Source organism: Echeneis naucrates, chromosome 13, assembly GCF_900963305.1.
Source record: "Echeneis naucrates chromosome 13, fEcheNa1.1, whole genome shotgun sequence".
NCBI classification, from domain to species: Eukaryota; Metazoa; Chordata; class Actinopteri; order Carangiformes; family Echeneidae; genus Echeneis; species Echeneis naucrates.
Window position 1 is genome coordinate 11,926,869 of NC_042523.1, and position 12,208 is coordinate 11,939,076.

The following is a 12,208-nucleotide window of genomic DNA, read 5'->3' on the forward strand; positions in this document are numbered from 1 at the left end:
CTGTTATTGATAATATTAGAACTTTAATCTCCGATTGATTTTAACATTCATCATTAAATTATTTTTTGTAAGAATTGTGACAAACCTATTTTTTAAGAGAAAAGGTAGTCTCTATTGGAGGAATTAAAGACCTATTGACTAATACAAATATATCTGCTTCTTACTCAGCAGAACTTTATTTAATTTTCTTGCAATTCTCTGAGTCTTGTTAGTGGACTCATTATTCACCCACTATCAAATACAGAGTTACTTGGAGCTTTTTGCTGCTGCCCCCCTTGAGGGGAAAAAAATGCAAATTATTGATTACTCCTGTGGCATTTTAATTGGAACTGATTGGATCTATAGTGTGTAATCAATCAGCCCTGTTTGTAATTACTGCATAGAATAAGCAGATTATTGATTCACAGTGGGTTGGCCCCCATCGGTCCAAGGCAGATTGGAGCAGACCTACCGGAGACAGCTGGGATCGATCCATACTGGAGACGAGAGGGGAGATGATTAAAAACACAAGCCCTTCTTAATTCTACCTTCAGCTGGCCCTTTGCTCTGATGATTAGAGCTCCTTGTGCCTGTTAGGATTTTCTACCCCTAACTACATTACATTGAAGCACGTATATCTACACCACTGTGAATCCTTCATTTGGGAAAAGCATTTTGTTGAATTCACTTCAAGTCATGTGTATTAACAGTTGACAGCCTTGTCTGTTCTGGCCCTGGTTCGAGTCAATCACTGCAGAAGCAGCTCACCGTAAACTGACTTCTGAATTTGTCTGTTTCTTTCTGCAGGCTGCAGAGTGGGATGAACCTACAAATCTGTTTTGTCAATGACAGTGGCAGTGACAAAGACAGTGATGCAGATGACAGCAAGACAGAGACCAGTCTGGACACACCTCTGTCCCCCATGGTACGCACTGATGTGGGACATCTGAAGCCTGTGCAGGGTTATTATAGTATTTCTCACAGATGGGGAAAAAAAATGCACTTAAATCTTAGAGAAATCGTGACTAAATATGTTTTATGATTTCCAGGATTTGCAGTTTAGAAGTATCAAGATCTGACTGTATAAGTGCGAAAAAGGCTAAGAATAAAAGCAGTGAAAAGAGTGCGATACTCAGTTTGAATCAGAATGATAACTGGTGGTTTCACTGCTTTTTGGTGGTCTTTTCATAAGTTTTCTGGCCTGTTAACCAATTCATGGGCAGCAAATTAGAGGAGAACTGGAGTACGCTCCCTGAGGCCATGGGTGGCTGGTCAAACAGAGGAAGAAAGAGCGAATTATCATCTCTTTACATGTTCAACGTTGCTAACGTTCAGGTCCCAGCTGATGTACAATGAAGTTCCTGTTAGAGTGTAAAAACTGTGTGTAAAAACTGCCCCCCCCCCCCTCACTTTTCTACTTCCTCCCTGCAGTCCAAGCAGAGTTCGTCCTACTCGGACAGGGACACCACAGAGGACGACTCGGAGTCTCTGGAAGACATGGACTTCCTGAGTCGACAGAAGAAGCTGCAGGCGGAGGCAAAGCTGGCCCTGGCGATGGCCAAACCCATGGCCAAGATGCAAGTGGAGGTGGAGAAACAAAATCGTAAAAAGTCACCAGTAGCTGACCTGGTCAGTACCAAAAAGCTGATCCTACCATTGACTATTCAAAGCAACTTCACAAAAAACAGGAACCATTTGACCAATTTGGGATCAATGCCATGATTGTCGGGGTCTGTTGGACTCAAATGACCTGGGCCAAATTAGTTTTGACATAAGCAGTTTTACACATATTGATTATTTAAAATGAGTCAGAGGAGAAGAGGCTATTTACTGTGTCAAGTTTCATTGTTACCTACTGTTCAGTTGTTTTTTTGTTTTGTTTTTTTTATCCCTGATTAATCTTTTTATCAGAAGTGCGATATTATCATAGATTAACACTTGAAAAGGGCAGCTCTATGTGATGAACAAAGAGAAAAATATTTCCAGACTCTGTCAATAACATCATCTTGTTTGGAGAGAAAAGGCTCCATAACAAGCTGCCTCTTGCTGTTTGTCCAGCTCTGAGCAGCCTGCAGACAAAGTGATTAGCTGATGAAAGAAGTGGAACATCAAGAAACCAAAAAGCAATGGGATTTTTCTCAGGAGTGAGATTAGAGGCCTGGCGTTCACCCAGTTGCCAGAAACATGACGTGACATATGTTGCTCCTGATCTGCTGTGTGTTTAAAAGCAACAGCTTTCCAAATCCATTTTTCCATTTTAATTAAAAGATGACAGACCCAGTGTTGTGTTTACAGTTTGTTTCACCTGCCCACAAATGGTGAAAAGATCAGACTTAAAACCATCATCGGCAGTATCATTCAGTGTTACAGACTCTAATATGTTGTTACTGTCAGTGTTCTCAGTTAGTTCCTTTCTGCTGTGAAACCCTTGTTCAGAGATGGTGTTTCTGCTAATAGGGGACGTCATCTTCACTCAAATATCCAACATACCTTTTTTTTTTCTCAGCTCAGCTGATATTTTTAATGGCTATTTCCTTTGACTGCACCTGATGATAGTTTTAATCACTAATGCTAATAGTTTTTATTTTGAAATTAGTAACTTAAGAAGCCAATGATGCAACACTGTAATCAAGACAATTGTGTCCATCATGTGGTCCATTAGTCAACACAGGTCAGAACAGATATGTGGTTGGACTTTCATTGTCATATGACTGTTGATGAGTTTGACAGGTTATATATATTATGATGGTGTAAGAGGCCTCCCCCACCCCTCCTCTGTTCGCTGTCTTCCTCTGCCCCTGTTAAGAGGAAGGTGATGATGACCCTGCTCATCATTATTTAATCAATTTTCATCTGCTTCACTGGCTCTTCTGGAGAACACACACCATCAGATTTACACACACTCTATTTCCACCCAGAGTCGCAGGCAGAATCGCTTTACTTATTCAGAGAGGAGAAGGGCAGCTCGACCGGATCCATCAATAATTCATACACCGGAAAGCATTGACTTCAGTGTTTAGGGATGTAGCTGTGCTCAGCCGCCACGAGACATCACTGTTGCATCCGGGCCAAGCACACAGCTGAATATTAGGATGAATTAAAGTTACAGTCACCTGCAATGTGATCTATTAATCTGCAGAGTTACATGTGTTAAACACTTTCTTGGGACAGTTAATTCAAAACCAGAACCACATCTTCAGTTGCCGTGGGGATAGTTGGACAAATTAGAAAAAAATACTGTTTTCCAAGTATTATTAAAAAATAACATCTGCCATAAAAACTGACTTAAACTCACAAGGTAGAGTATAGTAAAACCACACATAACTGGGAAAGTCAAAATGATTAACTTAAATAAATGGATGAATGAGATAAATAATTAATGACCTAAAACTATGGATTAACAAGTACCTAATAATGGATAAGTGAGATAATCATCAGTTGAAATAATTAACTGAAACTAATGTATTTAACAGCACAATTGAAACAGAAAGTAACGGATAAGCAGGTAAAATCCTTTATGGATAGCTTTGTTTAAAGGCACCTTGTGATAAAACAATGTTCAAGGAAAATGTCATGAACTGAATATCCACTTTAATATCTCCATTGATTAGGAACCTGTCAGTTAAGGCAAAAAAAGGACGTGACCCAATAATACTCCTTTTCAGCTGGTGTCAGTTAGTTTAACTCAATTTGGACTAAACTGGTTTCTAGTCGTGAAGGGCCAGAACAGTTAGCCTGTTTTCCAGTGTGTGTGGGTGATGGTGTGGGTTTTTCTAAATACGTAAAAACAAAATCACTGAGAGAAAGCGAGAAACTCATAAAGAGAGAAAAAGAAATTTGGGGAAAGCTTTAGATTCTGAGGAAAAATCTCACTCATTCAGAGTGAAGTGTAGTTCCTCAGTCTGGTAGCATGTCATAGCAGGACGTCGTCCTGTGAGGACTAAATGGTGGTATTTAGTTGTGTGGTCAGGCCACCACAGAAACTAAAACTGTGGTTAGCAGACTAGCATGATGAGTCAGGAGTAACACAATTCAACATGCTTTCCCATCAAACTACTCACGTTGCCTTTGACATCACATTTCTCACTATGTCACTGGCTTGTGTCCATCTAGACACATGAAACTAAAACTGACACATGGCAGCCCCACATTTAGTTGCATCAGTGCCATTACGAAAGTGAAAGAACTGTGACCAACAAGGAAGACGAGACGGCCATTTTTTTACTGGCAGGTCTTTAAATGAAAGTAGGACGGAAAGAGAAAGAATGTCGTGCGGTATGTTGGCATGTTTGCACAGGGAGAGTCTTGTGTACAAAAAGTGGCCTGTCTGTATGTAGTTTCTCGGGCAAACACAGGCATGTTACTGCACATCGCTTTGAATGTGTTTGACATAGTGTGACTGCTGGTGGCTACATTTATAATAACAAACCCAGAAGAATTTGGAAAAGTGGATTAGAAGCCCTCGATGTTTAAGACAATATTGAAGAAGTCGGGTAAATTTTTCAGGTAGTGCTTGATACAACAATTGGCATAAATGCAACTCCAGAAACTTCGAAGAGACGGCAATCACATGGAAGCATTTCATTTTCACTCACAGGGGAATAATTTATTTCTCACCCTTTACTGTCACTTCACCTTTGTCTGTGATTGCATAACAGATGTTTTTACAACTGTGGATGAATGGGATTTTGTCATAAGTGGTAAGATTCAAGGGAATTTAAAAACTTCCTGTGAAAGGAGGGAATATATTTCAAATAAAAGAAGAGATACAAAGTTCAGTTGACCCCGTTGGTACACTGGAGCATACATACAGGAGTAAAATCGAGGAATAAAGTCAGTATCGCTGTCGGCCTCTGCTCTCTGCTTTTTTCAGCTGTTTGTGTAAAACACATGTTTGTGACTGTCGCAGCAACTACTTTTGAAATCCCCAAACTTTACAGTCTCTCTGTAGCACGATGACCTCCTCAAAAATAAAAACTGATACTCCCTTTTGTTTCATCTTGAGCATTGTATGAAGGAACCAAGAGACTAAAAAGACATCTTCTCTTTTGGCCAGATCTTTTGACCATGTCTGAGCAGATTTAGAACTAAATTTGCTTTTATTCATCACCACGTAACTTGCTCAATATTCTATTTTACTGGGTAAAAATGGACAGAAAGTATTGTGCGCCAGTGAATATTTCTTACTTATAGTTTAATGAATTATTTGAAAGGTAAGCTGTGTAGTTTTTTGAAGGACAAATAACTCTACTCAAATGACTAAAGTCACTGGCATTATGCAAAAATAATGAAGTAATTTCTGAATTCATTTCAATTTATATTCCTTTTCAAGTATATCCATGGATTTTGGATGATAATATGAGTATGAGTGGGATTACAGTTGTATCGTATGTCTTTGTTGCAATAATGTTTTAAGTTGTCTGACAAAAATGCCTTCAAGTGTATCACCTCTTGGGGGGGGGGGGGGGGTGTGTTAGGGTTCTGCACTGTCTTATCATCCATCTGATGAGGCCTCACCATATTTTTGCACCTACCCTTGTCTTTTCTCCGGCAGCTTCCACACATGCCACACATCAGCGAGTGTCTAATGAAAAGAAGCCTGAAGCCCACCGATTTGAGAGACATGACTCTGGGTCAGCTCCAGGTCATAGTCAACGACTTGCACTCCCAGATTGAAAGTGAGTTCATCGCACACAAACACACACTGTTACTGACCTCTTTTGTAGAAATGAGCAATACAGCAAATGGGGAAAAAACATGTACATGCATACTGACCCCTAGCATTTCAAGGGGATGTGAAAGTACTTTTATATATTCTAGTCAGTTCAAAGAAGTGTACCAGCTAACAGCTTCCCCTGAGCATTTACTGTTACTGTCCTGTATGCAGAACATTGATCCTGGTATCCTGTGATGAATAATCTGTCATCTTACATAAAACCGCCGCAGAAATCCCCTTAAGTCCAAAATGATGAGTTAGCTTTTACTTGCAAAACAGACTTTCCCCACAAAATCTCTTTTGTTGGTGATATTTTCTGTCAAGGATGAGCAAACAATAGATGAAACATGTGATGTGAAAACAACAACTGATGTGTGGTCTGACTTTCAGTGCTCATAATGCTTTCAATGGTTTTGTGAGGTCATTTTTTTGAGCCCTTAGAGGGAGATTTTAATTTGTCATGTACAGTATCTCTTGTGGATTTAATGTTGATCTGCTGATGACCTCACAAAAGAATATGTGTTCAGGTTTTGTAAATGTGATGGAAACAAATTCCTGGACTGTCACAATGATATATTAGTGGCTTGATGTGATTTTGGTACAATTCCTGATGTGTTTTCTCCCCCAAGGTCTGAATGAGGAACTTGTACAGTTGCTGCTGATCCGAGATGAACTACACATGGAGCAAGATGCCATGCTGGTTGACATAGAGGACCTCACCAGGTGATGAGGCAATTATTTACAGTATTTTATCAATTACTTCTGTTATCATTAGGAAATCTAATGTAAAATGGCTGACATCAGCATTGCATTCATCCATTTCTGGCTGAAATGCAAAACCTCCTATCTGTAGAATTTTCTGATTGGTGGATTTCACTATGGATGATGACAGCAAGGAAGGCTTTTCATATTTCATATCTATCTGCCTATAAAAAAGTGCATTTTTCAGATAGGAGGTTTTGCTCTTCTCGATTCAGCCATCAACCACAAGTCCATTAATTCCTACTTGAGATGGAAGCATTTTGATATTTTGTGCCACATATAAAATATATGTATAGCTTTGAGGTTAAATTATCCTTAAAACAGCTGTAGTTTTTGCAGATTTAGGATTGCACTCCTAATTTCTAATTTAAAAAAAAGAAAAGTTGAACGTAACTCTGCCACAAAAAGTTCACTCAGAGATTCTGGTGGGTTCTCTCCACAACCAATAATTTTTCCATTGTAAAACATATAGTTTCCCCCTCCCAGCTGACAAATGTGGCATTGTTTGATGAGCTTTCGAGATTTCACGGAGCATCCTCAAACGCGTAACAACTGAACTAACCTAATGCACCATAGTGCAGCATCCCTCGAGGCCTGTAAACAGCCTTTGAAATGTAAAATACGGGACAGTCCCCTTTAACATTTATTAGTCAAATTGTAAATGAAGCATTATTCAACTGCAGTTAATGTGCATGACATTATTTTGGAAATGACTCAAAATAATGTGCAATGCCCATGCCGACGATGATAAAGCAAAGTATCGTTCAGCACAGCAGTGTGACACAAAGTTTTCTCTATACGGCACCAAGGAATAAACTACAACAAACACGGGAGGATCGATCCTGTGTGGGTTTGGTTCTTCTCCTGAGATTTGCTGACAATCAGAAAAAAATTTTAATTTCACGGTATCATCATGTCCTTTTTCAGGCATGCTGAAAGCCAGCAGAAACATTTGGCTGAGAGGACCCTATCCAAATAAGACACCCTGCTCCTCCCTGTTCCTCCCTGTTCCTCCCTGTTCCTTCCTGTTCCTCCCTGTTCCTCCCTGCTCCTCCCTGTTCCTCGCTGCTCCTCCCTGCTCCTCCCTGTTCCTCGCTGCTCCTCCCTGCTCCTCCCTGCTCCTCCCTGTTCCTCCCTGTTCCTCCCTGCTCCTCCCTGTTCCTCGCTGCTCCTCCCTGCTCCTCCCTGCTCCTCCCTGTTCCTCGCTGTTCCTCGCTGTTCCTCCCTGTTCCTCCCTGTTCCTCCCTGTTCCTCGCTGCTCCTCCCTGCTCCTCCCTGTTCCTCCCTGTTCCTCGCTGTTCCTCGCTGTTCCTCCCTGCTCCTTCCTGTTCCTCGCTGTTCCTCCCTGCTCCTCCCTGTTCCTCCCTGTTCCTCCCTGTTCCTCGCTGTTCCTCCCTGTTCCTCGCTGTTCCTCGCTGTTCCTCCCTGCTCCTCCCTGCTCCTCCCTGCTCTCCCCTCTGCCAAGCTTAGCACCTGTTCAAACCAGACTTTTCCCCTCCGGCCATTCCACCTCAGCCCCAAGCTGGTCCCAGGCCCAGGCCAAGGATTCCTCTCCTCGCTGCTTTCCCATCTGTCCCTGTCCATCTTCCTGCCCCACCACCACCACTACCCCACCACTGACTCCAGTAGCAGCAGCAGCACAGACGAAGGCCTCTCTCTGTCATTCGCTTCTGTGGTTTTCCCCCAACACTAAGGACAGAGGAGCACTTCCTGCTGCGTGGGAGAAGAGGATCGTGTGTTGTCATGGATTCTGTCCCCAGCTTCCTGTGCAGTGATCGGCCTTGCTTTGCTATTGTTTCTTTTTAACTTTCTACATTCGCCACTAAATTATAACTGTTCAAATGCAAAAATCGTGGAGAAAAAAAAAAATCAAATAATAGTGAAAACCTTAGTAGAAAGTCATTCATGAGAAAAAAGAAACAACATTGTATAAAAAATGATGGAAAACTAACTTCTTCAGACCATTTTAAGTTGGACAGTAATTTTAAAGTATTTCAAAGTTGACCTGTTTTTATTCTGCACAAATGGTAGTTTTCAACTGAGAAATGTTTATTTGAAGGTGCTAAAAGAGTGTAAAGGAAACATGCCTGCCTTGTAGTGGAGTCGTAGCTTTTGGTAATACGTTCACTCTAATTGCTCTTCAACATTTTGTGAATGTTGATTTTCTGACACAAGTCATTTTAAATGAATAAGTGTGTTAATATCGTTTTCATCCTATTGTATTCAGAATCTTTATTTGAGGAAAGAAATGTTTATGTACAGATATGTAAAATAAAGAATAAACTTTGTTTCATATATGTTGGCTTGCTGTGCAGTATGTTCTGAACCTTTTAGAGCTGCATTTTGCTGCTTGTCCGCTGGATGAATTTGTCCATTCGAATGAGCTTCCTCTTTCTAATGAACTTAGGAAGTGCAGTCACTGGTCCCAACTGCAGCGAGGGATTAAGACATCATCACATTACACGTAGTATGACTCAACACACATTCAGTCTTGCCTCATCACAACACTGTTTGTTTTTTACCCATTGGCCTGTGGTTGTTTCACTACACCTACAGGGACACAATATTGAGTTGGGCATCCCCTTTAAGGTCACAATAAGAAAGTCTTCCTTCACATCCAAAAGAAAAACCAACACACTGTGGTGACTTGTACTTTAAAATATAACTGCATAATCGATTCTATATGACAGGGTTCATCAATGAATACAATGCTATTTTTTATGTAAGGTATAGTAATGGTCTCTGTGAGGAAGTCCCCACTTTGCATACACCCCTCAACCAACTGGGTCATTGGTATTAATATAGACTGTATGTTGAGTGATGGTAAGTTTCAGTGGCTGACGGCCGTGCTGTGAAACAGAGAAAGGCCAGGAAACTCCTCAGCTGCACGCCAATCACTGCATGCAGTTTCAGAGCATGTGACTGGATTGCAGATCACTAACGCTGGAACTGGAGGATGTAAATAAATGATGACCTCATGCTCTTATTTATCAATGACAATTTCACACAATTCTCATCATGAGCCTTGTGAATTTCTCACATACACTAAACAAAAAATTTTGTGCATTTTGCTAGGAAGTTCATTCATGACTGTGGAAACTGAATTTTACCACCATTTCTGCTCTGGAGCATTGAGTCAAGGAGGAGATTATCAAGTTTCCTTTTTCACTTTTCAATTTCAATTTTTTTTTATATTGACTTACTCTTCTCCAAAAGTAACATTCTTTAAATATGCAGATTATATAATATAAATATTAGATGCTATATTACATTTTATATTTCTAATAAAAGTTTACACACACAAAGTGATTATATATTGGCTTTATCTTTTTCTTCCACAAACAAGATGTGAGCCACAAATCGATTATGTCACACAAAATGAATCATTAGTACGTATATATATATATATATGTGTATGTATATAATTTAAATAATTACATAATAGTAAAACCAAAGTAAATAATAGGTTGCCAATGCAAGGACGCGATCATGATGACAGCGGGGAGGGATGAGTTAGTTTCCACCTATGTCACGCTTTTCACTCGGAAATTTTGGGATTTCGTCCCAATGCGTCCCACTTTTGCGTGCGAACAGAGCAGTCACGCAAGACACCGCCCACTCGTGCTTGGCAGCGTGGCAGAAACAAACCAACCCTCCTGTGCGCTGACACGGGTGCTTCTCTGTCCAAAATCTGCTCAGTCCAACTGATAACCTGAATGTCTAATTCCTCACAGACGCACGCTGCACACAGCTTTAGAGGCTGTGTTTGTGTGGTAGACCCCACCTGTTGCTGCTGATGCTGATCCCAGCACCGGCTGCAAGGGCCACGTTTGCATCCTCTTCTTTATGTTTACATCCCAGTAGTAAACTACTTTGTTGTTGTTTTCTCTCCCTCTCTCTCGTCAAAATATGAAACAGGGTGACTTCCATTTTTTTTTTCTTCTTTTTTCTCGGTTCAGCCAATGGGCAGCTGAAAGAACCAACGAGGAAATTACGTATGACGCGTTAGTTTTCTTTTTGCGCCTGCATGGGAAGGGAATCCCCCAAGAATGCATATAAATCCGTGCGATAAGAGAGCAGCAGCACCACAGTCCATCTGCTTCACCGGACTCTACCCGAGATCTCTGTTGATAAGAAAACATGGCAAACTCTTATTTCTGTAAGTTGGAGCGCGGACTGCACTGATTTTTTTTTTTTTTTTTTTTTTTTTTACACATACTTCCATCGTGTTTCGTCCTGCAAAAGTGAACACTGTGTTGATTGTGGCTCTTCTTTCTGCCCTGCAGTCCTCGCCGGCTGCGCGCTGCTGCTGACTCTGAGCTGGCGCGCTGCCACCGGCCACCCGCTGCCCACCGCGGCCGGGCCGCCGTGCGCCCAGTGCGCCCAGCTGTACAGGAGGCTGCTGCTCAACACGGCGGAGCTCCTCAGTGGGGTGAGGGCTGGTCGGAGATGGGCTTTTACTGCTGCTGTTGTTTCGTTAATGACGGTGTTCATGCTGTGTTCCACAGGATGTTTTGTGTTATGGCATCACCTCTGATCAGGTGGAGGTCAGCTCATCGGAGACGCTGCAGACTTGCTCTCCCACTTTGGCGCAGGTTGGTGGATTTGGTGATTATATATATATATATATATATTTTTTTTTTTTTTTTTTTTCTCAAATTATTTGGAAGAAATGCCAACTGAAGAACACATTTTTTCCACCCACAGAACTCAGGCTGCATGATGCCAAGAAATTCATCCTTCAATGAGGTAACTGTTGCTTTTGTTACTATTGTTTATGTTAGCGTAAACGTGTATATTTTACACATTTACTGAATAAAGCCAATGGATGACTGGAAGTTTTGCTCCACAGAGTGAATGTTTGAGGAATATCATGAAGGACTTGCTTTCCTACGAGGCTGCTATTAAATCCTACCTAAGGTCCCCACTCAGAAGTTTTGAAGAAGAAGTTGCTCTTCTGAACCCAACTCTGGAAATAATAAAGAGCCTGAAGGTGTGTTTACTGTGACCAAAAAAAAAAAAACCAGACAGATGGACAGAATCGTAATTTAAAGACAGAAATAGAGAATCTCCTGGGAAATAACGTTTCAAAGTTGCATGACGAAATCTCCTTGGTTTATACAGAACTGCTCCCTGATGCCGAATGAAGACAACAATTCTTCAGAGGTATTTTTCTATTCCTTCTTTTTTTTATTAATCCCTCTGTACTTTTCATCTTTCAGTGTTTAAGGGGAAAATTTTACATCGCAACATTTTTAATTCCTTTCACACAGGAAAAAACAAAACTACCAGGTATTCATGTTGTGTACTTGTGTGTTGTCGTTTAGGAGGCTGCTGCTAGCATGTGGGGGAATAACACCTACTCCAACAGACAGAAGGTGTGTAAGATGATGAGAGGTTTCCACATCCGAACCATCACCATCAACCGGGCCATGGGCTACATCAGCTCCAGAGAGCACAGGAAGTAATCGTCCTGCAACATCAACATCATCACCATCACTCCAATCAACGATACTCTCTTCTCAATCATTCACTACCATCACTTGTACTCACAACTACTGACCTAGCAGTTTACACTGTGCATGCTGTACAACTGTCTGTATGATTACTGCGCAGGCATAAGCTAATTGATTTGATTCCAGCCTTATCACTGAATGTGAGCTGAATGACAGTCAAACTATTGCTAAAGTTAGCAGTGGAGGCCATGTTGGCCTGTCTACATATATGAATGTATTCCAAAATTTGGGGGAA

The 12,208-nt window shown here is 41.1% G+C and overlaps 2 protein-coding genes across 7 annotated transcripts in view; both read left to right on the plus strand.

The window, feature by feature from the left end:
* The window catches only part of schip1 (schwannomin interacting protein 1), a 186,297-nt gene extending 178,734 nt beyond the window's left edge, over positions 1-7,563 (plus strand). For all 6 annotated transcript variants that reach the window (XM_029516759.1, XM_029516757.1, XM_029516758.1 and 3 more), the window contains 5 exons: positions 787-904; positions 1,411-1,608; positions 5,534-5,657; positions 6,325-6,418; positions 7,385-7,563. In XM_029516759.1, the coding sequence (XP_029372619.1) occupies positions 787-904; positions 1,411-1,608; positions 5,534-5,657; positions 6,325-6,418; positions 7,385-7,436 (586 nt within the window). In that variant the 3' untranslated portion in view covers positions 7,437-7,563. The remainder of the gene's footprint in view (positions 1-786; positions 905-1,410; positions 1,609-5,533; positions 5,658-6,324; positions 6,419-7,384) is intronic.
* A 3,034-nt stretch (positions 7,564-10,597) lies between these two features.
* On the plus strand, positions 10,598-12,093 carry il12a (interleukin 12a). Its single transcript, XM_029517773.1, has 7 exons — positions 10,598-10,616; positions 10,744-10,889; positions 10,966-11,052; positions 11,165-11,206; positions 11,310-11,450; positions 11,582-11,623; positions 11,785-12,093. Exons 1-7 carry the CDS (start codon positions 10,598-10,600, stop codon positions 11,923-11,925), a joined length of 618 nt encoding a protein of 205 aa, XP_029373633.1. The 3' UTR covers positions 11,926-12,093.
* The last annotated feature ends 115 nt before the right edge of the window (positions 12,094-12,208 follow it).